General features: G+C 48.0%; 1 protein-coding gene and 1 long non-coding RNA gene across 6 annotated transcripts in view; one reads left to right on the top strand and one right to left on the bottom strand.

Annotated features, from left to right (window-relative positions):
* Positions 1-231: 231 nt before the first annotated feature.
* Positions 232-14,807, bottom strand: LOC110260319 (uncharacterized). Of its 2 annotated transcripts, none has more exons than XR_014844171.1 (3): positions 14,668-14,807; positions 5,361-5,425; positions 232-346 (listed from the first exon to the last, which is right to left on the bottom strand). It is a non-coding gene; the product is annotated as an uncharacterized LOC110260319 (long non-coding RNA). The 2 variants fall into 2 exon arrangements; XR_002343432.2 differs by lacking the exon at positions 232-346 and adding an exon at positions 3,585-3,694.
* Positions 14,808-18,626: 3,819 nt separating this feature from the next.
* Positions 18,627-25,481, top strand: part of IL6R (interleukin 6 receptor) — a 58,857-nt gene continuing 52,002 nt past the window's right edge. For 2 of the 4 annotated variants that reach the window (XM_085020915.1, XM_085020914.1), the window contains exons 1-2: positions 18,670-18,989; positions 21,239-21,286. In XM_085020915.1, coding sequence (XP_084877041.1) covers positions 18,905-18,989; positions 21,239-21,286 — 133 coding nt within the window. In that variant the 5' untranslated portion in view covers positions 18,670-18,904. 4 annotated transcript variants of the gene reach the window in all.

Below are 25,481 nucleotides of genomic sequence, written 5' to 3'. Positions count from 1 at the left end.
GGAACCAAAATGCTGACTGGAAGCTCTGTGGCGGGGGGCAGTGATGTCTGGGTGGGGCCCTTTGCTGGGAAAAGTCCCAAATGTCTGGATGGATCTTTCCTCTCAGGCTTGTCAGATTTCCCGGAGAAGAATCCCAACAGTTCCCTTCCAGGAGAGAACATTGGTCTGGCCTCCAGTGTTCTTGTTGCGAAAGGAGCAGAGGGCTGGGGCCCCAAGCTGTAGCATTCAGCACACACACAGTTAGTCCTCTTCTCCATACCATGCTTAGGCGCTCAAATATCCTCCCAGTTTAGAGACTCTCTGTTTTGCCCCATTCAGAAAATTAAACCTGCAGGTTTCAGTGTCCCTGTAATAGAAGGTAGAAGAGGGAGACTGAGAGTGTTGCATATTTTGAAGAGGGGGGCGGTGGAGAGGTGGCGGTTTGATGTGGCATCTAAGCTCCCAGACCAGGGATTGAATCTGGGCTGCAGCAGTGAAAGTGCCAGATCCTAACCCCTAAACCACTAGGGAACTCGGGTTCTCTGTTGTTGCATTGTCGGAGTTCTTTGTGTATTCTGAATATTAATCCCTTATCAAATGTATGCTTTACAAATATCTTCTCTCATTCCATGGGTTGTCCTTTCATTCTTTTTATAGTACCTTTTGATGCACAAACGTTTTTAATTTATTCAACATTTCCTAGTGCATTATCTTTTTAAAAATTACTTAATGAATTTTGTTACATTTATAGATGTACAACAGTCATCACAACCAAATATTTCAGCACTTCTATCCCAAACCCTCAGTGCATCCCCCCACCCTCAAACCTGTCACAAAAGTTTTTAATTTTTTTTTTTTTTTTTTTTTTTTTGCCATTTCTTGGGCTACTCCTGCGGCATATGGAGATTTCCAGGCTAGGGGTCTAATCGGAGCTGTAGCCACCGGCCTACGCCAGAGCCACAGCAACGCGGGATCCGAGCTGCATCTGCGGTCTATACCACAGCTCATGGCAACGCCAGATCCTCAACCCACTGAGCAAGGGCAGGGATTGAACCCGCAACCTCATGGTTCCTAGTCGGATTCGTTAACCACTGTGCCACGACGGGAACTCTCCAAAAGTTTCTAATTTTGATGAAGTCCAATTCATTTATTTTTTCCTTTGTTAGCTTATTTTTTTGTGTCATATCCAAATCCAGTATCACGAAGATTTTTCTGTATGTTTTCTTCTAATAATTTTATAGTTTTTCTTTAATGGCCACACCTGTGGCATATGAAAGTTCCCAGGCCAGGGACTGAACCCACACCTCCATAGTGACCCAAGCTGCTGCAGTCAGATTCTTAACCCACTGCACCATAGCAGGAACTCCAAGAATTTTATAGTTTTGGCTCTTACATTAAGATCTTTGATCCAGACTGAATTAATTTTTTCTAGATGGTTCTTTCTAGGTAATGACCCTTCTTTCTTTTGCATGTAGATATCCAGTGTTTCCTGAGACATTTGTTAAAAAGACTGTCCTGGATAGGGAGTTCCCATTGTGGCACAGTGGAAACAAATCTGACTAGGAACCATGAGGTTGCGGGTTTGATCCCTAGCCTGGCTCAGTGGGTTAAGGATCTAGCATTGCTGTGAGCAATGGTGTAGGCCGCAGATGTGGCTTGGATCCTGCATTGCTCTGGCTGTAGCGTAGGCCAGCAGCTGTAGATCCGATTGGACCCCTAGCCTGGGAACCTCCATATGCCATGGGTGCGGCCCTAAAAAGCAAAAAAAAAACAAAACAAAAAAACACTCCCTGGAGTTCCCACTGTGATGCAGTGGGTTAAGGATCCAGCATTGCTGAGCTGGTAGTGTAGGTCAAAGCTCCAGCTTGGATTTGATCCCTGCCTCAGGAACTTCCATATGCCTTGGGTGGAGCCTACCCCCCCCTCCCCCGCCCACTGCAAAAAAAAAGACTGTCCTTTCCCCTTTGAATGGTCTTGGCACCCTTGTCAGAAATCAATTTGCATGAGTTCCCATTGTGGCTCAGTGGGTTATGAACCTGACGAGTATCCATGAGGATGTGGGTTTGATCTGTGGGTAAGGATTTGGTGTTGCAGTGAGCTGTGGTGTAAGTTACAGACTTGGCTCAGATCTGGGATGGCTGTGGCGGTGGTGTAGGCCTGCAGCTGCCACTCCGATTTGACCTCTAGCCTGGGAACTTCCATTTGCCGAGAATACAGCTCTAAAAAAAAGGCAAAAGAAAGAAACAAAGAAATTGGCCATATCAATTATGTTTACCTCAATATTGTTGAAAAAAATCGAGTAGTCTTGCAAGCATACTCCCCTTAATAAACTTGGCTTATTGCTTTAAAAAAAATCATTTTTTTGGGCAAATTTTAAAATAAAAAACTGTAAGTCTTGGGAGTTCCCATCATGGCTCAGTGGTTAACGAATCCGACTAGGAACCATGAGGTTGAGGGTTTGATCCCTGGCCTTGCTCAGTGGGTTAAGGATCTGGCGTTGCCATGAGCTGTGGCGTAGGTTGCAGACACGGCTCGGATCCCACATTGCTGTTGCTCTGGTGTAGGCCGGTGGCTACAGCTCCGATTCAACCCCTAGCCTGGGAACCTCCATATGCCACGGGAACGGCTCAAGAAATGGCAAAAAGACAAAACAAAAACAACAAAAAAAACCTGTAAGTCTTTAGTTCCTGCTGTATGGCACAGTGGTTTAAGAATCCAACTGCATCAGCTTGGGTCTAGGCAGAGGCGCAGGTTTAATCCCTGGCTTGGTGTAGTAGGCTAAAGGATTTCCTATTGCCCTAGCTGTGACTTGGATTCAGTCCTTGGCTTGGTAACTACACATGCACAGGTACGGTCATAAGAAAAAAAAAGGTTAAGATTTCCAAGTGTGTTCTGTTTTTTCAAGAGTTTTTTGAATATCCAGGATCCTTTGAAATTTATTTTATTTTATTTTTTGTCCTTTTGCCATTTCTTGGGCCACTCTCGCCAGCATATGGAGGTTCCCAGGCTAGCAGTCCAATCGGAGCCTTAGCCGCCGGCCTACGCCAGAGCAACAGCAACTCAGGATCCAAGCCGAGTCTGCGACCTACACCACAGCTCACGGCAACGCCAGATCCTTACCCACTGAGCAAGGCCAGGGATCGAACCCGCAACCTCATGGTTCCTAGTTGGATTCGTTAACCACTGAGCCATGACGGGAACTCCAGAAATTTTATGTAAATTTTAGAGTGGGTTTTTCTCTGTCTTCAAAAAATGATGTTGGGGAGTTCCCATTGTGGCTTAGCAGATTAAGAACCTGACATAGTGTCCATGAAGATGTGGGTTCGATCCCTGGCCTTACTCAGGGAGTTAAGTATCCAGCATTGCTGTGCCTGTGGTGTAGGCTGGCATTCTGCAGCTCTGATTTGACCCCTAACCCAGGAAGAGCAGCCCTAAAAAGGAAAAAAAAAAAGTGGCAAAAGTGAGCACCCTCATCTCATTCCCGATCTTAAGGAAAAGCTTTCATTCTTTCGCCACTGAGTATGATGTTAGCTGTGAGTTTTTCAAACACGGCCTTCATTCCGTCTTCCACTTTCATGAAAACAAAGACTCCTTGAATAAGGTCGTGAACATTCATCTGTTTATTCATGCAATACATAGTGATGGCGTGTCCACTCTGTGCCGGGAACTTGTCTTGCGTACTGAGGATACAGTGATGACCAGATAGACACAGTGCCTGTGAAGGGTTTTAAACAGAAAAAGCGAGCGAGATGTGATAGATGTGGACCAGTGTGGTGAATGAGAGAGGGGCAGATGGATTTGAGATCTGCTCTGGATCGCAGCAATGTAAAGAACTGGATGACAGAGGCCCCTTCTCTGGGACCGCTCCCGCGGCATATGGAGGCTCCCAGGCCAGGGGTTGAATCAGAGCTATAGCCACCGGCTGATGCCAGAGCCACAGCAATGCAGGATCTGAGCCGTGTCTGCCACCTACACCACAGCTCACGGCAACGCCGGATCCTCAACTCACTGAGCGAGGTCAGGGATTGAACCCACAACCTCATGGTTCCTAGTCGAATTCGTTAACCACTGAGCCACAAGGGGAATTCCACTAGTTGAATTCTTAACCTGCTGAGCCACAATGACGGGAACTCCATATATTGGTTATATTTATGTTTGTATATCATAAACATCATTGATGTTTAACCATTTATATATATACGGGTTTTGTTTTTTTGGCCAGGCCTGTAGCCACTGCAGTGAACAATGCCAGATCCTTTATGCATTTTGCCACAGGAGAGCTCCCTGATGTTTCTATATTAAGTATTGCATATAAGAAAAGAAAATCAGGATTAAGAATCTCTAGAAACATCAAAAAAGGAGGATTGAAGGCGTTCCTGCTGTTGCTCAGCAGGTTACAGAACGATGGTTGTCTCGGTGAGGATGTGGGTTTGATTCCTGGCCTCCCTCAGTGGGTTCAGGATCCAGCATTGTTGCAAGCTGTGGCAGAGATCACAGCTGCTCCGATCTGAGCTCTAGCCTGAGAAATGCCACATGCCACAGGTGCGGCCGTTTAAAAATAATAATGATAAAAGAAGAGGATTGAAGATAATCATTTGAAAGAAAAAAAGATTTTGTCCACTGAATTAAGTGGCTTGGAGGAGATTTCTTCATGACTCTTGTCACCATTGGGATGATTTTTTTGCTTAGTTTGTTCCTTTGTGGGTGTTAATTGTCTTTGGTTTCCGTCACTGCTGCTCTTGTCCGCTAAGGTGGCCCTCCATGAAGGGTTGTAGGGTGAATGGTGCCTTTAGAAAGGGCAGTTTCGGAGTTCCCATTGTGGCTCAGTGCCTAACGAACCCGACTCGTGTCCATGACGACTCGGGTTTGATCCTTGGCCTCGATTAGCGGGTTAAGAATCTGGCGTTGCTGTGAGCTGTGGTGTAGGTCGCAGATGTGGCTCGGATCTGGTGTTGCTGTGGCTGTGGTGTAGGCCAGCAGCTCTAACTCTGATTAGACCCCCAGCCTGGGAACCTCCATATGCCGCAGGTGCGGCCCTAAAAAGACCAAACAAAAAAGAAAGAAAGGCAGTTTCAGGGAAGAGGGGTGTCAAAGCAGAGGTTAGATAGGATGGGAAGGAAATGGGGAAAAAGGGGCTTTCAAGTACTATCAGTTTGGCTGAAAGTAGAGAAGAGACAGGGAAGTGAGAGGAAAGGAGTAGGGAAGTTCTTTGTTTCTCAAGGTGGGTGAGAGCAGAGCATGCTGCGTGTAGTGGGTGGGATCCGTTGGAGAGGGACAGGTTGATGACACAGGAGAAGAGGTGGTCTAAGGTTCCAGAGAAGGCAAGGTGGGATCCTTGAGGGTATTAGCTTAGGACAAGAGGGGCACAATCTCTGTCTTACCTATCTCTGAATTTGCTGTAGTACCAATGTCAATGTTTGGCACATGATCGGCATCCCCAAAATATCTGTCAGAAACATAATGATAGGGATGGAAATCCTGTGAAATCAGATTGTTATGATCATTATACAACTACAGATGTGATAAATTCATTTGAGTGATAAAAAAATTTTTTAAAAAAAGAAACGTAATGATATTTCCTAGCAATATGCTGAGTTAATACTACGCGCCCGGCACTGTGCTGAGAAATTCAAGTATGTTATCTCATGTAATCCTCATGTCCACCCAGTGATTTGGGTCCTACTGTGGCCCTATTTTACTGGCAAGGAAATCAAGACTGGGTAAGATTAAGTAAATAATACAAAGATTTCAGACTGAATCTGGCTCAAAAGCTTAAAAAATTTATTTTGTTTTATTTGTCTTTTTATTTTTATTTATTTATTTATTTATTTATTTTCTGTCTTTTTGCCATTTCTAGGGCCATTCTTGTGGCATATGGAGGTTCCCAGGTTAGGGGTCGAATCAGAGCTGTAGCTGCCGGCCTTCACCAGAGCCACAGCAACTTGGGATCCCAGCTCCATCTGCCACCTACACCACAGCTCATGGCAACGCCGGATCCTTAACTCACTGAGCGAAGTCAGGGATCGAACCCGAAACCTCATGGTTCCTAGTCGGATTCGTTAACCACTGAGCCACCAGAGCAACTCCTATTTACTTGTCTTTTTAAAGCCACACCTGCAGGCACATGGACGTTCCCAGGCTAGGGGTCAAATCAGAGCTGCAGATGCCAGCTTACACCACAGCTATAGCAACGCAGGATCCTAGTCTTTGACCTGCACCACAGGTTGTGGCAACATATGATCCTTAACCCACTGAGCAAGGTCAGGGATCAAATCTGTGTCCTCAATGATGCTAGTCAGATTCGTTTCTGCTGAGCCACGAAGGGAACCCCCTATTTATTTTTTAAAACAGCTTTATTGAGATATAATTTGCATAACATAGAATTCTTCCATTTTAAGTATATGACTCAATGGGTTTTTAGTATATTCAGAGATATGTGTAGCCATCACCACAGGCTATTTTAGAACATTTTCATTACCTCAAAAAGAAACACCATAACCTTTAGCTATCACCCCTCTATTTCTTCATCCATCCCCTACGCCCCCAGCACAAAGCAACCACTAATCTACTTTTTATTGCTGTAGATTTCCTAGAATAGAAAGTGTATTCTGGGGAATTCCCCTTGTGGCTCAGCAGGTTAAGAACCTGACAGTGTCTGTGAGAATGCAGGTTCGATCCCTGGCCTCGCTCAGTGGGTTGAGGATCCAGCATTGCTGCAAGCTAATTTGACCCCTAGCCTGGGAATTTCCATATGCTGCAGGTGCAGCTGTAGAAAGAAAAAAGAAGTATATTCTGGACTTTTTTTTTTTTTTTGCCATGCCCACAGCATGCGGATGTCCCTGGGCTAGGGATTGAACCTATGCCACAGCAGTGACAACAGTGGATCCTTAACCCACTAGGCCACCAGGGAACTCCTATTCTGGACTTTCATATGAATGGAATCCAACAATATATAGATGTTTGTGACTGTCTTCTGTTAACAGCATAATGTTTTCAAGGTTCGTTCATGTTGTAGTATGTATTACTACTTTACTCCTTTTTATAGCTGAATTATAGTCCATTGTATGGAGATAGCACATTTTGTTTATCCCTTCTTCTGGCGATGGGCATTTGAGCTGTTTTTCCTTTTACCGTGGATGATGTCTCTTTAAACATATGTACAAGTTTTCGTATGGACAAATGTTTTTATTTCTCTGGGTATATATTTGGGAGTGGAATTGCTGGGTCATATGGTAACTCTTTGTGAAATCATTTGGGGAACTTCCAGAATGTTTTCCAGAGTGACTGTATCATTTTACCTTCTCACCAGAAGTGTATGAGGTTCTGGTTTCCTCACATTCTTGTCAACACTTGTTATCTGACTTTTAATTCTGGCCACTAGAGGTCTAGCTTTTAATCTGTCTGATATGTCATTTCAAATTTAATAGAATTACATTCAACATGATCCCCCCAAAAATGTATAATATATTTAGCAAAGAGAGTTACAAAAATGGTCAATATATATAAGGTTTTTTTCTTGGAGGGAAATTTCCAGGTAGCAGGAAAATAAAATAGAAGTAACACCCACCTTCTTCCACGACTAACACCCATTTTCACAGGCTGATCGAGGTTACCACACATGTAGATTTTTATCATTATCAGGTTAACAGTTACTGAGCACTTAACTGGAGGCCAGGACTGAGTTCAGTACTTCAGATCATTTTCTCAGTTAATCCTCACAATAACCTTGTGCCATAGAAACTCTTACCTGTTCCCATTTTAAAGATAAAAATGAGATTGGAGAAATGGGGTTTGGGAAGTGTCCAAGGTCCTCAGCCGGCTGATGGCAGAGCTGGATTTGAACTCGGGCAATTTGGCTCAGGAATCTGCTTACACATGTATGTCTGCACGTATGTCTACAGCTATGCATACAGGAATCATTGCTAAAGAGCCAGCTTATGGACGCAAATGGAGCAAATAATCAGCGACGCAAGGCAGAATCATTACTCAACCCTTCTGTGAAAATCCAGAGGGTAATGCAGCCTCTGCTGGGAAGTGCAAGAACAAACAGCTCACACGTACTCATGAAATCCAAGTTTAGAATATCTTCCAGGAAAGATGAAATGGCAGACAGAGGTAGTAACTGCAGGGGCCCCAGCCTGGACAAGGAATACTGTTGACAACAGAGACAGACCTGGCTGGAACCTTTAAGTCTGCTGGTAAATTGCTCTCTCATCCAGAACACTGTTTAACCCACTAGAGGGGGACTCAGCACCTAATAACAAATTTCTATTGCAACCTGTTCATTTTATGAGTGATATTAATGAGATACAATTTAAAAACATTTTCAGATAGACTCTTCGGTCTACAAAAAGATATACTTTGGGAATATTTACTTTTACTTTTATAAATTAATTCTCATGTGAATCCTATCAGGGTACTTTTATTTCCTCTGTCTTACAGATGGACACATTGGAACACAGTGATGTTAAGTAATTTGTCTAAGGACACACAGCTAATAAATGGCAGAGCTGGAGGGTGAACCCAGGCAGTCTGGCTCCAGAGTCGGTGTACATAGAATTATATTGCATATTGCCATTATTAAAAAAAAAATGGCCACATCTGCAGCATATGGAAGTTCATGGGCTAGGGATTGAATCAGAGCTGCATTTGTGAGCTACTCTCTAGCTGCAGCAATGCCCAATCCTCTAACCCTCTTCTCCAGGATGGAGGATGTAACCCGCACTTCTCAGCAACCCGAGCTGCTGCAGTTGAATTCTTAACCCACTGTACCACAGCAGGAACTCCTGTATATTGCGTTTTAAAAAGTCCACACTCTTAAGGAGTTTCAAATTAAATCCTTTAATAACATGGGCCATCTCCCTTCCCCACCTACTCAATAATGCATGTATTTTATTTTTTTGAGCATTATCTAGTACCTGGACGATATAACCAGATAAAAACATATATTGGAAATAGAGTAGAATAGAAATAGCAATGCTCTGAAAATTCTTACACTGAAGAAAAGACATGCATGTGTTTTCAGTAGATTTATACACTAGTGGGATACAAAAAGAAAGCTTCGTGATTTAAAGTTGAGAGAATATCCTAGAAAGAGTAGTAACCTAGGGAGACCCAATGAAATACATCGAATGACTTGAAAATTATGAGAAATGAAAATCATCTGGGGAGTTCTCCAGCACAGCAGGCTAAGGATCCAGCATTGTCACTGCAGCGTCTCTGGTCACTGCTGTGCCTTGGGTTCCATTCCTCACCTAGAAACCTCTGCATGCCAAGGGCGTGGCCCCAAAAAATTATTTTTGTTTTTCCTTTTTTGGCTGCCCTTGTGGCACATGGAAGTTCCCCCGGGCCAGGCATCGAATCTGAGCCAGAGCTGTGACCTACGCCACACCTGCAGCAATGCTGGATCCTTAACCCACGATGTCAAGCTGGGGATTGAACCTGCACCGCCACAGAGACAAGCCGGATCATTAACCCACTGTGCCACAGCGGGAACTCTCTAAAAATTATTTTGGGAAGAAAAGAAACCATACAAAATAAATCATGTTAGATGAAAAAAAATTTTTTTTGGCCTCACGCCCAAGGCATGCGGAGGTTCCCAGACCAGGGATAGAACCGGCTCCATGGCTGTGACTCAGCCGAAGCAATGACACCTCTGGATCTGTAACCTGTTGAGCCATCAGCAAACTCCTAGATGACCTTTTTCACTTAACAATGACTTCATTTGAATGACTCTTTTGTGCCGGGCCTCACACTAGGTGCTGGACTAATCTTTACCATAACATTTTTGCCTAGATTATTGCAGAACCTCCAACTGGTCTCCCTCTCTCCCCTGTACTCCAGCCCTCACTTCTGAAAAGCTGGTTCTTGCCACGCCTCCCATCAAAGCTCAGCATCTCTTGCAGGGTGAAAACCTGAGACTTTATGTCATTCTATGGAGCCCTATATGCATTAGAATCCTGTTCCCTCTTTTGCTTCTCACTCACTTCCTCCAGTAAGCTGGCCACTCTGCCATTACCCACATGGGCCAGGCCCCCTCCCACCACAGGGCTTTTGCACTTGCTAGTTCCTCTACCTGGAAGGCCTCCCCCAGCCACCCCCTCAAGGCTCACTTGTTGGTTATTCACTCCAGTGCCCGCTTCTCAGTGAGACCCTAGTTAAAATTATCACCCTACCTCCCCCACTTCCTGTCTTACTCTTTCTTTTTTTCCTTTAAGGTAATCATCACCAGATAACATACTATATATTCTTCTCTTTTATTTTATTGTCTCTTGTCCATACTACCATGTAAACTCCTCGAGGGCACAGATTTCCCCCCCACTTTGTTTATTGCATCTGTTTTACATATCTGAACTTTAAAGCCTGGTTTGTTTAATGTTATAATTGTGATGCTTTTTTTTTTTTTGTCTTTTTGTCTTTTTTTTGTCTTTTTGTTGTTGTTGTTGTTGTTGTTGTTGTTGCTATTTCTTGGGCCGCTCCCGCGGCATATGGAGGTTCCCAGGCTAGGGGTCTAATCAGAGCTGTAGCCACCGGCCTACGCCAGAGCCACAGCAACGCGGGATCCGAGCCGCGTCTGCAACCTACACCACAGCTCACTCATGGCAACGCCGGATCGTTAACCCACTGAGCAAGGGCAGGGACCGAACCCGCAACCTCATGGTTCCTAGTTGGATTCGTTAACCACTGCGCCACGACGGGAACTCCATAATTGTGATGCTTTTAAAAAATGTGTAAAATGAGAGTTCCCTGGTGGTTCAGCAGATCCAGGACCCAGCATTGTTACTGCTGTGGCTCTGGTTACTGCTGTGGTGGTGTGGATTTGATCCCTGGCTCAGGAACCTCTGCATGCAGTGGGCATGGCCGAAAACCAAAACAGTGGTAAAATGCATATGATATAAAATTTACCATTTTAACCATAATTAAGTCTGCAGTTCAGTAACATTAAGCACATTCACATTTTGTGCAACCATCGCCACCAGCCATTTCCAGAACTCTTTTCATGCAATACTGAAGCTCCATACCCATTAAACAATAATTTCCAAAATTTTCATTGAAAAAAATACAGGTACCCCTATGTTCATCACAGCACTAGTCACAATAGCCAAGACATGGAAACAACCTAAATGTTCATTGACAGATGAATGGATTAAGAAGATGTGGTATACATATGCAATGGAATACTACTCAGCCATAAAAAAGATAAACTAATGACACTTGCAGCAACATGGATGGAAGTAGAGATCCTTATACTAAGTGAAATAAGCCAGAAAGAAAAAGACAAATACCATATGATATCACTTATTTGTGGAATCTAAAATATGGCACAGATGATCTATCTACAAAACAGAAACAGATCACGGCCAAGGAGAGAAGACTTGTGGTTCCCAGGGGAGGGAGGGAGATGGATGGGCAATTCAGGGTTTTTTGAAGCAAACTTATATTTGGACTGGATGGGCAATGGGGCCCTACTGTACAGCACAGGGAACTATGTGTGATTGGGTCAGTTGGCTGTACAACAGAAATTGAAGAAACATTGTAAATCAACTACACTTTAATAAAATAAAAGTAAATAAATAAAAAAATAAACAATAATGTCAATTTTGTCTCCCCTCAACCCCTGGCAAACACCACTTTACTTTTTGTCTCTATGAATTTGACCTCTCTGGGTTTTTCATATAAGTGGAATCATACAGTTTTTGTCCTTTTGTGTCTGGCTCGTTTTGCTTAGCATATTGTCTTTGTCATAGCATGTGTCAGAATTGCCTCTCTTTTAAAGACTGCATAATATTCCATTGCATAGCGATACCACATTTTGCTTCTCTCTTCATCCATAGATAGACACTTGCTTCTATTTTTTGGTTATTGTGAATAATGCTGCTTTGAACGTGGGCGTGCAAATATCTTTTGAGTCCCTGCTTTCAATTCTTTTGTACATATACCCAGAAATAGCATTACCAGATCATATGGTAATTCTATATTTAATTTAACTGTGCTGCTTTTAATAGTTATAAAATTTTAACATTCTATAAATATTGCAAGAAGAGATTTAATAACACCTTTCTGAGAATGGTACCAAAATCCTTTCTCAAAGATGTGAGATTTCATATGTATATATAATATTTACATTATATGTAACATAAATATTATTAATATTCATACATTAAACAATATTATTATTTATACAATAGTAATATTTAATATAACATTATTAATATTAATGATATAATATTATAGTATTATATATATATAAATAATCTCCATACAGTGAAATTTTTTTTGTCTTTTTAGGGCTGCACATGGCATATGGAAGTTTCCAGGCTAGGGACTGAATTGGAGCTGCAGCTGCCAGCCTATGCCATAGCCACAGCCATGCCAGATCCAAGCAGCATCTACAACCTATGTCACAGCTCATGGCAACACTGGATCCTTTAACCCACCAAGCTAGGCCAGGGATTGAACATGCATCCTCATGGATACTAGTTGGATTCTTAACCCACTGAGCTACAATGGGAACTCCCACACAATGGAATATTACTCAGCCATAAAAAAGAATGAAATTCTATCATATGCAACAACATGGATGGGCTAGAGGGTATTATGCTTAGTGAAATAAGTCAGAGAGAGAAGGACAAATACTGTATATTATCACTTATAGGTGGAATCTAAAAAATCAAACAAAACACACATAGACTCACAGATATGGAGAACAGCTAGTGGATACCAGTGGGGAGAGGAAAGGGAGAAGGGGCAAGATGGGGGCAGGGGATTAAGAGGTACAAACCATCATGTGTAAAATAAATAAGCTACAGGGATATATTGTACAACACAGGGAATATAGCCAATATTTTATAATAACTTTAAATGGACTATAATATATAAAAATATTGAGTCATATGTTGTACACCTGAAAAACACAATATTGTAAATCAACTATACTTCAATTAAAAAAAAAATCACAGAGTTCTTGTTGTGGCTCAATGGTTAACAAACCCGACTAGGATCCCTGAGGATGTGGGTTTGATCCCTGGCCTCGCTCAGTGGGTTAAGGATCTGGTGTTGCCTTGAGCTGTGGTCGTGGACACAACTCAGATCCCACGTTGCTGTGGCTGTGGCATAGGCCTGCGGCTACAGCTCTGACTGGACCCCTAGCCTGAGAACCTCTATATGCCACGGGTGAAGCCCTAAAAAGCCAAAAAAAAAAAAAAAAAAATCACTTCTCTGGATTTCCTGTCTTGGTGCAGTGGGTTAAACATCTGACTGCAATGGCTCAGGTTCAGTCTCCTGCCTGGTGCAGTGGGTTAAAGTATCTGGTGTTGCCACAGTTGTGGTGTAGGTCAAAGCTGTGACTGGACCCCTGGCCCAGGAAATTCCATATGCTGCAGGTGCTGCCATAAAATTAAAAAAAAAAATCCCTTCTGGGGTAAACTCAGCTGGAGATGTGATGAAAAATGGAACAGAAAATGTATTCAACTCTGCTGCAGGTGGTGAATGGGGAGAGGCTCACTGTTTTGCTGGAGCTGGGAGGCTGCATTCCTCCTACTGTGGAAGTGGAGATTTCTCCCCAGGCTGGCCAAGGGTGCCAGAATCAACTGGGGAGTGCTGCTCGCCTGAGTTCTGCTGATGAGAGGGGGGCCCCCATATTATTATTATACTATTATTATTTGTGTCTTTTTTTACATATTTAGGGGTTGAGTCGGAGCTGCAGCCGCCAGCCTACGCCAGAGCCATCGTCACAGCAGTGTCAGATCTGAGCACATGGGTGACCTACACCGCAGCTTGTGGCAATTCCGCACCCAGGGATGGAACCCGCATCCTCATGGATACCAGCTGGATTCTTTAACCCGCTGAGCCAGGATGGGAACTCCCACATTAGACCCCAGCTGCCCACTTGCTATCAATCTCCTCTCTGCGGAGGAGAGAGGCAAAGGGAAGGCTTCGGAGAATAAGGAGCATCTTTCTGTAATTATTGATGAGTTAGGGCCAGAGGCTGGGGTGGGGGTGGGGGGTCTGCAGGTCAGCCTGTTACCCTTCTTAGTCTGTCATTGCCCATGAAGGTGAATAGAGCACAAAGGGTATTGTTCTCAACTCTCAGAGTAGAGAATCGCCCTGACACATCAGCCCAAGCCTGGGGGGTTAAGGGCAGGGCAAATTAAAAAAAAAAAAAAGACTCCTTTGAGTCGGGTTATCTGGGATCTTGACCAGCTGTCACTGCCTGTGTCACCTTTGGCAAACCACTCCACCTCAGGAGGCCTGAGGGAGGAGGAGCAGGTGATGAATAAGTACCTTTTGGATTCAAAACAATCTATGCATTTATTCTATGGGGCCTCCAACAGACTGTGGCAAACTTTAAGAAGCTTAATCTCTTCAGGTCAAAGGTGAGCGAGGACTTGCCTGCTGGGAAGGAGCCTGATAAAGCAACACCAGCTCAGAGCTTCCCCCTCTAGGGGAAACCAGGTCCACAGCAAGGACACTCGCAGAGTGGGTGAGAGTGTGGGAGGCCCAAGAAGCCGGTGTCCCAGCCCCCCTCCCCTCCCAACCCACCTACCCCGGAGCCTTGCTGGGATGGGGTAGACAGACGTCCTGCGGTGCCCTTGGTCCTGCGGTGCCCTTGGTCCTTCACGCACAGCACCCTCCCTCAGTGAGAGTTTTGGGTCAAGAGCCAGTCCTCACTCCAGAGGTACCACTTACCAGCTGTGCAGTCTGGACAAAGTCACCTCACTTCTCTGTGCCTCAGTGTGCTCTTCTGAACACTGGGGACAATATCTCCTAGCCTTCCGGGTTAAGAAGTTCAGAGTAGTTCTGGAGTTCCCGTCGTAGCACAGTGGTTAACGAATCCAACTAGGAGCCATGAGGTTGAGGGTTAGATCCCTGGCTTTGCTCAGTGGGTTAAGGATCTGGCGTTGCCTTGAGCTGTGGTGTAGGTCGCAGATGCAGCTTGGATCCCGTGTTGCTCTGACCATGGTGTAGGCCGGCAGCTACAGCTCCCATTAGACCCCTAGCCTGGGAACCGCCATACGCCACAGGAGCGGCCCTGGAAAAGGCAAAAAGACCAAAAAAAAAAAGTTCAGAGCAGTTGTGAAAGCACTTTGTAAGCAGCACAGTTACCCAAGAGAGGTGCCCTGGTTAAAGTCCTCGCTGACCCTTCGACTGCAGGATCACGGCAGGGTGTCTCACTTCCCAGGCCCCAGGGTGCTTCAGTCCTGTCTGGTCCTCATTTCCAATTTCTGGTGACCTGATGTCCTCATCCGCACTCTGCAATTCACCCCGGAGCTCTTACCAAATCTATATCCCCCCCCCCAGGAGTTCCCACTGTGGCTCAGTGGGTTATGAGCCCAACTAGTATCCATGAGGATGCGGGTTTGATCCCTGGCCTCACTCAGCGGGTTAAGGATCTGGCGTTGCCATGAGCTGTGGTGTAGGTTGCAGATGAGGCTGGGATCCCTCGTTGCTGTGGCTGTGGCGAAGGCTGGCAGCTGCAGCTCTGATTGGATCCCTAGCCCAGGAACTGCTATATGTTGCAGGTGCGGACTTAAAAGCAAAAAAAAAAAAAAAAAAGAAAGAAAGAAAAAGAAAAGTCTCTATCTCCCACATTCCTGAGTCTTCTCTTCCTGGAACACTGGTGACCCCCAAGGGGGCTGGCATCAGGAACCAGGTCTGGGAGAGGGCAGGTCAGACTGCATTGAGCACATAGGCTTTCTTCTCTTGCTTAGCAGTGTTTTTCATAACACAGCCTGGAATGTTGGTTCAGGAATTTTGAACCTCTACCTGTTGCAGAGTTCAGGTGGGGCTTGACCATACTCTATTCCAGGGAAGGCCACATCCCAGACAAATGCCCTCCATGTACCACGCCCTGCTCAGCAGTGCAGATAATGGGGTGGTGAACAAAGTCAGCGTGGGGTTCTGAGGTGGCACAGAGACAGACCACCTAATCCGACCTTGGAGATGATAGGCGTCCAGGGAGGCAAGGAAGAGAGAAGACACCTCACCTCCCTGGAGGAGACATCCCAGACAACTTTTAAGGGTAAGTGGAATGTAGGACAATGAGGGGAATTTCTGGCAGAGGGAATAGCTTGAACAAAGGTGTGGAGGTAAGAAGCCATAAATAGGAGTTCCCGGGGTGGCGCATCAGAAACGAATCCAGGAGTTCCCGTCATGGCACTGTGGTTAATGAATCCGACTAGGAACCATGAGGTTGCGGGTTCGGTCCCTGCCCTTGCTCAGTGGGTTAACGAACCGGCATTGCCGTGAGCTGTGGTGTAGGTTGCAGACGCGGCTCGGATCCTGCGTTGCTGTGGCTCTGGCGTAGGCCGGTGGCTACAGCTCTGATTCGACCCCTAGCCTGGGAACCTCCATATGCCGCGGGGGCGGCCCAAGAAATAGCAACAACAACAACAAAAAGACAAAAGACAAAAAAAGACAAAAAAAAAAACCAAAAACGAATCCAACTAGGAACCATGAGGTTTCGGGTTCGATCCCTGGCCTTGCTCAGTGGGTTAAGGATCTGGCGTTGCCATGAGCTGTGGTGTGGGTCGCAGAGGGGGCTTGGATCCCAAGTTGCTGTGGCTGTGGTGGAGGCTGGCAGCCATAGCTCCGATTAGACCCCTAGCCTGGGAACCTCCATATGCCGCGGGTGTGGCCCTAAAAAGGCAAAAGACAAAAAAAAAAAAAAAAAAAAAAAAGCCGTAATAATATTGTAGAAACGTAATTATATTCAGAAAATGAGGTTGAGAAAATAAAGATGGGCCAGATCTTTTAATATGAACCACAATACCAGCAATTTGCATATTGTTGTTCTCATCTTACACATCAGGAAATAGAGACTCAGAGAGGTTAAGTAACTTGCCCAAGTCACACAGCCAGCAAATGGCAGAGCTGAGATGGAAACACTATCTATCTGACTCCCGGCTGATGGATTAGAGATGGGAAGGCCCCCTTTGGTGCAGGAGCCAGGTGGGGTCTGAGACACCTGTTCTTGGGCTTCAATAGCCCTCTTTCAAACTCACCTATCTGAACAGAAGGCTTTCTGCAGCCTTCTGGTTTTAGACTGCAGCTTGTAGTCCCTCTTTGATCATTTTCAGGTCTGTATCTGCCACAAGTAGGGGGAGGGGCAACCACAGTGGGAGCCCCACCGCAATGTCATTTTATTTATTATTTATTTTTTATTATTTAAAAAAATTTTTAGTGCTATACAGCAGGATCTCATTGCCTATCCATTCCAAAGGCAATTGTTTGCCACTATTAATCATATTTATTTTATTATTTTTGAGGGCCACACCTGTGGCCTGTGAAATTTCTCGGGCAAGGACTGAACCCGTGCCACAGCAGTGATCCGAGTCACAGGAGCGACAATGCTGGATCCTTAATCCACTGAGCCACCAAGGAATTTTAAACAGCAGGAGAAAGGGCCAGTGCCAAAAGATCTACCTTCCAACATGTTTTTTTCCCTCGCCTGTGGGTGTGGCTGGAGCAAGCCCACCCAAACCAGCCTCTGGCATGGGGTGGGTCGGGGCAGGTGCCTGGTTCTGCCAAGCACTGCTGATGGGAGTTTCCCACAGAGAAACCTAGAAGCACGCCGGCTGCATTGCAGAAACCCTATTTCTTCAGGCCGGATCCTATCCTCTGGGGGCTTCCACCAAACCATGCCCACTCCTGCTGCCCCAGGAGCCTTGGTCCTGGTCCTGAAGCCCAAAGTGGAAAAGCACATCTTCATAAGCACTTGCTGGGCCAGAAACTTCTCAGTCTAGACCTTATTTCAGTAATTTTCATTCCTTCCAAACTCAGCTCTGAGGCCACCTGTCAGATTCAGGGTCCCTGGGGAACCTTGGTGGGCCCTTTAAAGAGATGGTTGTGGTTGCTTCTGAAAGCCAAGTACCAGTTTCTATCTGTCACATCAGGAGGGTGGACGTGCCTGTTTTGACATCGATGGAGCACCTGTGGTCTGGACCCTGTGTCAAGTGTGTAGATCTTTATAACCATGGTATCTTCATAACCATCCTGATATTGACTTTCTTATCTCTCTCTGACATAAGAGGAAACAGAAACTCAAAAGATTTCACACAGCTGTCACAGAAGGTGGAGGTCTGGAGGGGATACTTCCATTTGGAAGCTTCCAGAGCCCAAATCTGTCCCTGGCCTGTGCTGCAGGGAACACAGGCACGGAGAAAGGATGAACCTTTACTCTATCGAGGATCTCGATGCCCGAGCCTCATCCCAGATCCATTAAGTCAGAATTAAATCCATTAAATCTCTGGGCGTGAAGCGATACATCGGCGGCTTTGGGGGCTCCCCGAGTGATTCCGAGGGGGCAGAAAGGGCTGCCAAGCGCTGCTTTACTCTAACAGTAAGAGGCACATCGCCTCCTCCAGGCTCTCCAGGTGCTCCTTTCACAGAGTAATCCTGGTCACGAAACCAAAAATCAAAACCGAGCTGGTGGCGTCTAATTCTCCTGTTCTCATCAATAGAAGGAGAGGGAGGGAGAGTTCGCCCCCGCTGGGCTCGGGGCTCAGGGCCTCGCGGCTCAGGTGCGGCGCTGCGGCCGGAAGCCACCCCCTCCGCTCGGCCGGTGCGCGGGGCTGTTGCGCCATCCGCTCCGGCTTTCGTAACAGCACTCTGGGCCGGCCGAGAGACGACTCCAGCGCGAGTTCCTCAAATGTTTTCCTGCGTTGCCAGGACCGTCCGCTGCTCTGAGTCATGTGCAAGTGGGAAGTCGCACTGACAAGGAGCCCAGCCAGAGGGAGCCGAGTCGAGTGCGGCGCGGGGCTCGGGGACTAGCCTTGCGTGCTGAGCGCGGGCCCCCCGGGGATGGGGGCTGCCCTCGGGGCTTGAGCCCGCCCGCCGCCCCGCCCCGGCCGCCCGGCCGCCCGGCCGCCCGCCTGCCTGCCTGGCTGCCTCTCTGGGATCATGGGGCATTAGCTGAGGAGGAAGCATGCTGGCCGTCCGCTGCGCGCTTCTGACCGCTCTGCTTGCCGCGCCCGGGATGGCGCTGGCCCCGAGGGGCTGCTCCAAACTGGGTAAGGGCTTCGGGCGCACCTGAAGGGCTTGGACAGCTGGTGGGTGGGGGAACCTCTGCGGCTGCCGCAGACTCAGGGCAGCGGAGGGAGGCAGGAGGGGTGACGGCCCCCCCTGGTCGGGGCTAGTTTGGGTCCCCGCGGCACAAGGTGCGGTCCCGGGCTGCCCCGGCTGTCCGGTGGCGGCCCCTCGCTCGCGCGCCCCCTGCTGCGTCCTGCGCCTTTGGCCGGGCGCGCTCTCCCCGTGACGGCTCTGTGGCCGGGAAGCTCCCTGCGGTCTGCGTCCAGGACAAGGTGTGTTCTCGTGTGTCCTTCCCAGCGCCCCCGGGAATCCTTACACAGCTGTCCCGGGTTACTTTAAGAGGCGATGCCCTAGCGGAGTGGAGTTCTTGCCCGGGGCGTCCTTGGTACCAGCGCCCCGTTTGCCCCTCAGCTTTGGGGAAGGCACTCCTCCTGGCTCTCCCCTCCGCCCCCTGGGTTCATGTGTGGATGACAGTGCCTTGACTGTGAAGGGACTGATTTCATGGGCTCTGAGTCACGGACTCTCCCGCTGCCTTGTTGCCGGCACTCGCTTAGGCAGACACGAGCTCTAGCAAGCTGGATGCCTACCCCCTGAGAATTGAGGCCAAGTGGGGAGGCTGGCCAGGGATTGGGGCGGCTTGAGGCTGGCACACACTGGACTCCACTGCCAGACCACAGGAGGGGGAGGCAGGGGGACAGGGGGCACTTGTTGCTCCTGCGGACTGTAATCCGCCTCTGGCCGGCAGTCCTTTCTCTGGGCTCTGGCGGCATGCCCAGCTGCGTGTCTAGTCGCTCCTCTGGAGGAGCCGGGCAACTGTTTGTCCAGAGGTTTATTTTAGGGTCTGAGGGCTTCTTTGAGGACACAGTGGAAAACCATGCGGGCAGCCGGCAGGCTTCTGGGAACGGATTGCTGGTGAGGTGGGGGCTCTGGCTTTCACTGCTAGAAGGCACTGCTAGACCCCACGGTGCTCCTGCCCCAATGAACACCCACCCTCTGCCTGTCTCTCACTCCCTGCTGCAGAGAGCTAGAGGCTGATGTGCCTGCAGCTCTCTGCTTTCTGAATGGTTGTGTTCCTTGGGTTTGGAAGAGGAAGGTGAAGGGATTCTTTTTCTTGGCACACATTTATAACTCCTGCGGGTAGTAGCCATTGTTGATGGAGGCCTCTGGTGCTTGACATGAGTTTTCTAATCCTTCACCACGGGATCTAAATCTTACTTGGTTCCAAAGAAGAGACTGAGGGTCACAGAGGTTGGGATAGGAGGTTGTCAGGCTCAGTTGGTGGAGGCCCACTCCTCCATGTTCCTCTGCGCCCATGTGGTAGGTCCCGAAGACTCCCAAATGTAGAACTAGCCCAGCAGGCAGAGCTGGGGGTGTTTGGGGGGCAAGCTGAGGGTCCTCCTTGGCTGGCTGAGCTCTGGGCAGAAGAGGCCAGGGGAAGGGAAGGCCTAGGTTGGTCGGCTGTGCTGTCAGAGGAACGCGAGGCAGGGTTGAGGCCTGGGTCACCTGGGAGGGAGCAAGGCTTCTTTACCTGCCTCTGTTGCTACTCGCACCACACCCCAGGGCACCTGCCCCAGGGGAATGACTGCTGCGGCTGCCGCTTCCTTTTGCTTCTGAGTGGTTGCAAGGTACGGTGAGGGCAGTCGGTTGCAATCAGTTCTCCATTTTCCTGGTCCTTAGGTGGGACAGGCAAAGTGGTCTCAAGGCCTGGATGGTCTGTGCAAGGCAGAACTGAGAGTTTGGGGAGGAAGTGAAAGCCCTCCCAGTTCAGAAGGAAAATGCAGAGAAGTAGAAAATACCCAGCTCCCCCCTCCCACACGCACACAGACTCAGCCCACAAACTCAGAGCAAAAATAAAGACCTCGCACAGGAAACATGGAGCGAATGACTGTGAGCGCTCTCGCTTTGGAGAAGAGAGGGGCCGGGGGGGAATCGCAGAGGCTGGTTTAGAGGGGGAAGTCCGCTGCTTCCCGGGCTGTGGGCTCTTGTAGCCAGAAGGCGTGTTTTCCTTGGGAACAACAGCTGCCCACACCTCTGATTGCCGGCGGGGCTGCTCAGGTGAACTTGCTAGAGGCCTGGACTAGCTGGGACAGAGGTGTCGGGTGTGGAAGGCCTGGACATCGGTGACTCAGGTTCCTTCCGTCTTCTGCAATGCAAGACTCTACACAACACAAACACCTGTCAATCTCTCAAAGTTCTGTCTCAACCTCTGAACTTCCCTTTCTGCCCCCAGTGCCTACCTGCCTTCCTAGCTTATCCGGATTCAGTATATCTCAAAAAGGTAATCCCTGGATCTAGTAGAATTGTGTGTGTGTGTGTGTGTGTGTGTGTGTGTGTGTGTGTACCCATGCGCATGTGCTGGGAGTGGGGGAGAGGTGTTTGATCAAAATACTGATTCTCAGAGTTCCCGTTGTGGCGCAGTGGTTAACGAATCCGACTAGGAACCATGAGGTGGCGGGTTCGGTCCCTGCCCTTGCTCAGTGGGTTAACGATCCGGCGTTGCCGTGAGCTGTGGTGTAGGTTGCAGACGCGGCTCGGATCCCAAGTTGCTGTGGCTCTGGCGTAGGCCAGTGGCTACAGCTCCGATTGGACCCCTAGCCTGGGAACCTCCATATGCCGCGGGAGCGGCCCAAGAGATAGCAACAACAACAACAAACAACAACAACAAAAAAGACAAAAGACAAAAAAAAAAAAAAAAAATACTGATTCTCGGCCTCCACCCTCAGATATTTTTTACTGAAGAGAAAGACCTAGGAGTGAGGCTCAGGAACCATCCTTTTCAACAAACACTCCTTGGGGTTCCCACATTTGAGGCTGACTGGCTAAACGCTGTGATTGAGGAACTCAAGGAAGCCCCCCACCCCCACCTTGGGGCTTCTAGCTGCCAGAAATCCTGGCTTTGGCTCTGCCCCTTGTTTACTTATTATAGCACACATTTCTGGAGTCGTGTGATGCCCTGGGATCAACTACCAGAGTCTGCCCTAAAAGGAGCTTGGTCAAGGGGCTGAGAAAACCCTCAGACCCATCCTACTTGGTACCAGCTACCCAAAGTCAAGTTGTCTGGCGAGAGGGGTAGACCAAGACCCCAGCAGCAGACACATGGACCCTGTCTGCATATCTCATCCCTGACCCTCAGCATCCCTCGCTGCAGACTGGCTTAACAAACCCTCCCCTTCCAGGGTGTTTGTAGGGATTACTGAAAGCCACCCAGGTGCTCGCTGCTGTAAATACCCTTGCCCTCTGGTTCTCCTGTCCCCCCAGGCCTGCATGCCACCAGCCGATCAGTGCTCTGACCACCAGCCAGAGCATTTCTATCAGCAGATCTGGGCTTCTCCAGGCTAGTGTTAAGGGCCTACGGCTGCTGTCTAATACAGTCGTAACTTACTAAGTGTGGCTATTTGAGTTTTCATTAATTAAAATGAAATCAAATCTCAAATGTTGTTCTTGGAGTTCCCACTGTGGCACAGTGGGCTCGGAGGCATCTGCAGCGCCAGCACACAGGTTCAATCCCTGGCCCGGCACAGTGGGTTAAGGATCTGCAGTTGCCAGCATAGATCGAACCTGTGGCTTAGATCTGATCCCTGGCCAGGGAACTTCCATATGCTGTGGGGTGGCCAAAAAAGAAAGAAAAAAAAAATGTAGTTCCTTAGCTGTACTAGTCACACTTGGCTACCATATTGGACAGCTCAGAATTAGAGCGTTTCCATCATTGCAGAAAATCCTACTGGACAGCGCCGAATAGAGAGCTAAACAGTTTCTTCCACAGGTTTTCTCTTGTGTCATCCTTTATCCTCCTCTGGACCTTTTTCTCTCCACCCGAACGCAGCTCATCCTGTACAGTTAATTGTTAAGGGTTTGGAGCCAGACAGGTCTCTGCCCAGCCCTGCCATGGAGAAAGAACGTGAGCCCAGGCGAGGGCTTTTATCTCTCGGAGACGCACTGTCCTCACCTAGGAAAATAGAAATAACTACTACATTACCTCGCAGGGTGGTTACGAAGACGAAATGCACTAAGTACTGCACACACTGTGTAGGGAGGTCTCTAGCACCAAGCAGATACTTAAATATGTGTAGCTAGTAATTTACTCACTTGAAAATGGTATTAGGAGCTTCTCCTGTGTTTCAGGCACTATTCTAATAGATCTATATCCAGGATCTATTCTGGATACAGCAGTGAGTAAAAGAGACAAAAATCCCAGCTCACTGGGGCTTCATCCTGGTGGGGATGTAAATTAAATATATGGTATGAGAGTGGCGAGTGCTAAGGAGGAAAAAGAACGCAGGGGAAGGGAGAGGGGGACTGAGTACATGTTGAAGAGGATGTAGAATTTTTTGTTTTTGTCCTTTTTAGGGCCACACCGGTGGCATATGGAGGTTCCCAGGCTAGCGGTCCAATCAGAGTTACAGCTGCTGGCCTATGCCACAGCCACAGCAACGCGGGATCCGAGCTGCGTTTGCAACCTACACCACAGCTCATGGCAACGCCGGATCCTTAACCCATTGAGCGAGGCCAGGGATCGAACCTGCATCCTTGTGGATCCTAGTCAGGTTCGTTTCCACTGAGCCACAACAGGAACTCCAAGGATGTAGAATTGATCTTTTTAAGGGGAGGCCAGGGAAGTTCTCACCAAGAGGGTGATGTTTGAATGAAGGCCTGAGGAAATGTAAAAATATTTAGGGATTCTTTTTTTTTTTGGCTGCCCCCGGCATAGGGAGTTCAGATCTGGAATCAAATCTGAGTCACAGCTGCAACCTATGCTGCAGTTATCTGGATCCTTTAACCCACCGTGCTGGGCCAGGGTTTGAACCTGTGTCCAGGTGCTGCAGAAACACTGCAGATCCCATTGCCTCACAGCAGGAACGCCTTAGGGAATTCCTTATACTCCCATCTTGGGCAGAAACATTCTTACCTCCTTTTTAACAATTTGTTCCTACTTGAGGTCCTGTGGGTTCTGAAGCAGAGGGTTCCCTGGGGACGCGTGGGTGATCCCTGCCCTGGTGAAGCTTGGGGTGGTCACTGGGGAGACCAGGCATCAGACATTGGGCCCCTGCGACTACAGTGGGACAGGGAAATGCTAAATGTCCGGTTATTAACTGTGCCGAAGGATGAGTCTTTAGAAGAGAATCAGTAAGGGCCGGAGTGGCAAGAGGAAGATGGTTAAAAAAAGAAAAAAAGGCTTTTACCTCTTAGAGACCCTCCTTGGTGACCCCTGGGGAGTGTCTGAGTTTCTTTTGGGTAATCTTTGCTCTCCTCTGGACTCAAGATCCAAAAAGGTCCAAAGTCTCTGTCAGAATCAGGGGCTTTTCTGGCACACTCCTTCCTGGGTTTGGCCTGACTTCGAGCTGCACCTGGGCAGGCTCCCCCACGCTCACCTGCCCCCACCAGCTCTGCCCTCTGTCTTTGCCTCTAGGTTTGTGCCCCTGCAGCCCTGGCTCCAGGCTGTCTCCCAACTTCCTTTCCTGGAAAGCATCCTTTGGTCTTCCCTCTTCCCATGGCGGTTAAAACAACTGTTACCATCACTGAGTACCGATTGTACACAGAACTTGCTAGGCTCTTTGCATCCGGGACCTCACTTGCTCTTTACAGCAGCCGGGTGGAGAGGAGCGCTTATACTGCATAGCTGGGGTCCACTGCAGGACAGCGTGTTTTGTTGGGGGGGGTGAAATCAGGAGGTCAGTTGAGTATTCCATTGGACAATGGAGAGAAGATGCTGAAGAGTTGGATACAGGATCTAGAGTCTGGGCATGAGGACTGAAGTTGAGCTATGAATTTGGAAATTGGCTGACAGCAGATGTTATCTCAAGCCTTGAGAAGAGGGGCAGGAGCGCAGATGAAGGAGAGAAGAGGCCCTGGGCTGAGTCCTGGGATGCTCCGGTCTTTTCTGGCTGGAAGAGGGGGAAGAGACTGAGAAGGTGAAACCAGTGAAGCAGGAGGAGAAGCAGGAGAATTGTCCTGAAAACCCAGTGAGGACAGTGCATCAAGAGGCGGGAGCTGGAGTTGCCTTATGGTGCAGCTGGTTAAGGATCTGGTATTGTCATTGCAGCGGCTTGGGTTGCTTCAGTCGCTCAGGTTCGATCCCTGGAGCTAGAACTTCCGAGTGCTGAGGGCGTATCACCTCTCCCCACAAAAAAGAGGTGGGAGGAGTTCCCGTCATGGCTCAGTGGTTAAGGAATCCGACTAGGAACCATGAGGTTGTGGGTTCGATCCCTGGCCTTGCTCAGTGGGTTAAGGATCCGGTGTTGCCGTGAGCTGTGGTGTAGGTCACAGATGAGGCTCGGATCCTGCATTGCTGTGGCTGTGGTGTAGGCCGGCAGCTGTAGCTCCGATTCAACCCCTATCCTGGGAACCTCCATATGCTGCGGCAGCAGCCCAGGAAATGGCAAAAAGACAAAACAAAACAAAAAAGAGGTGGGAGCCATCAGTGGTGTCAAATGCTGCTGAGAAGAGGACAGTGTGACCCGTGGACTTAGCTACAC

Source organism: Sus scrofa, chromosome 4, assembly GCF_054392235.1.
Source record: "Sus scrofa isolate SSC_HxYL_T2T_F1_AM1 chromosome 4, Sscrofa_HxYL_maternal_Yorkshire_Landrace_v2.0, whole genome shotgun sequence".
Taxonomy (NCBI): domain Eukaryota; kingdom Metazoa; phylum Chordata; class Mammalia; order Artiodactyla; family Suidae; genus Sus; species Sus scrofa.
The sequence above is the reverse complement of the archived record's forward strand: the minus strand, read 5'-3'. Positions and strand labels throughout refer to the sequence as shown.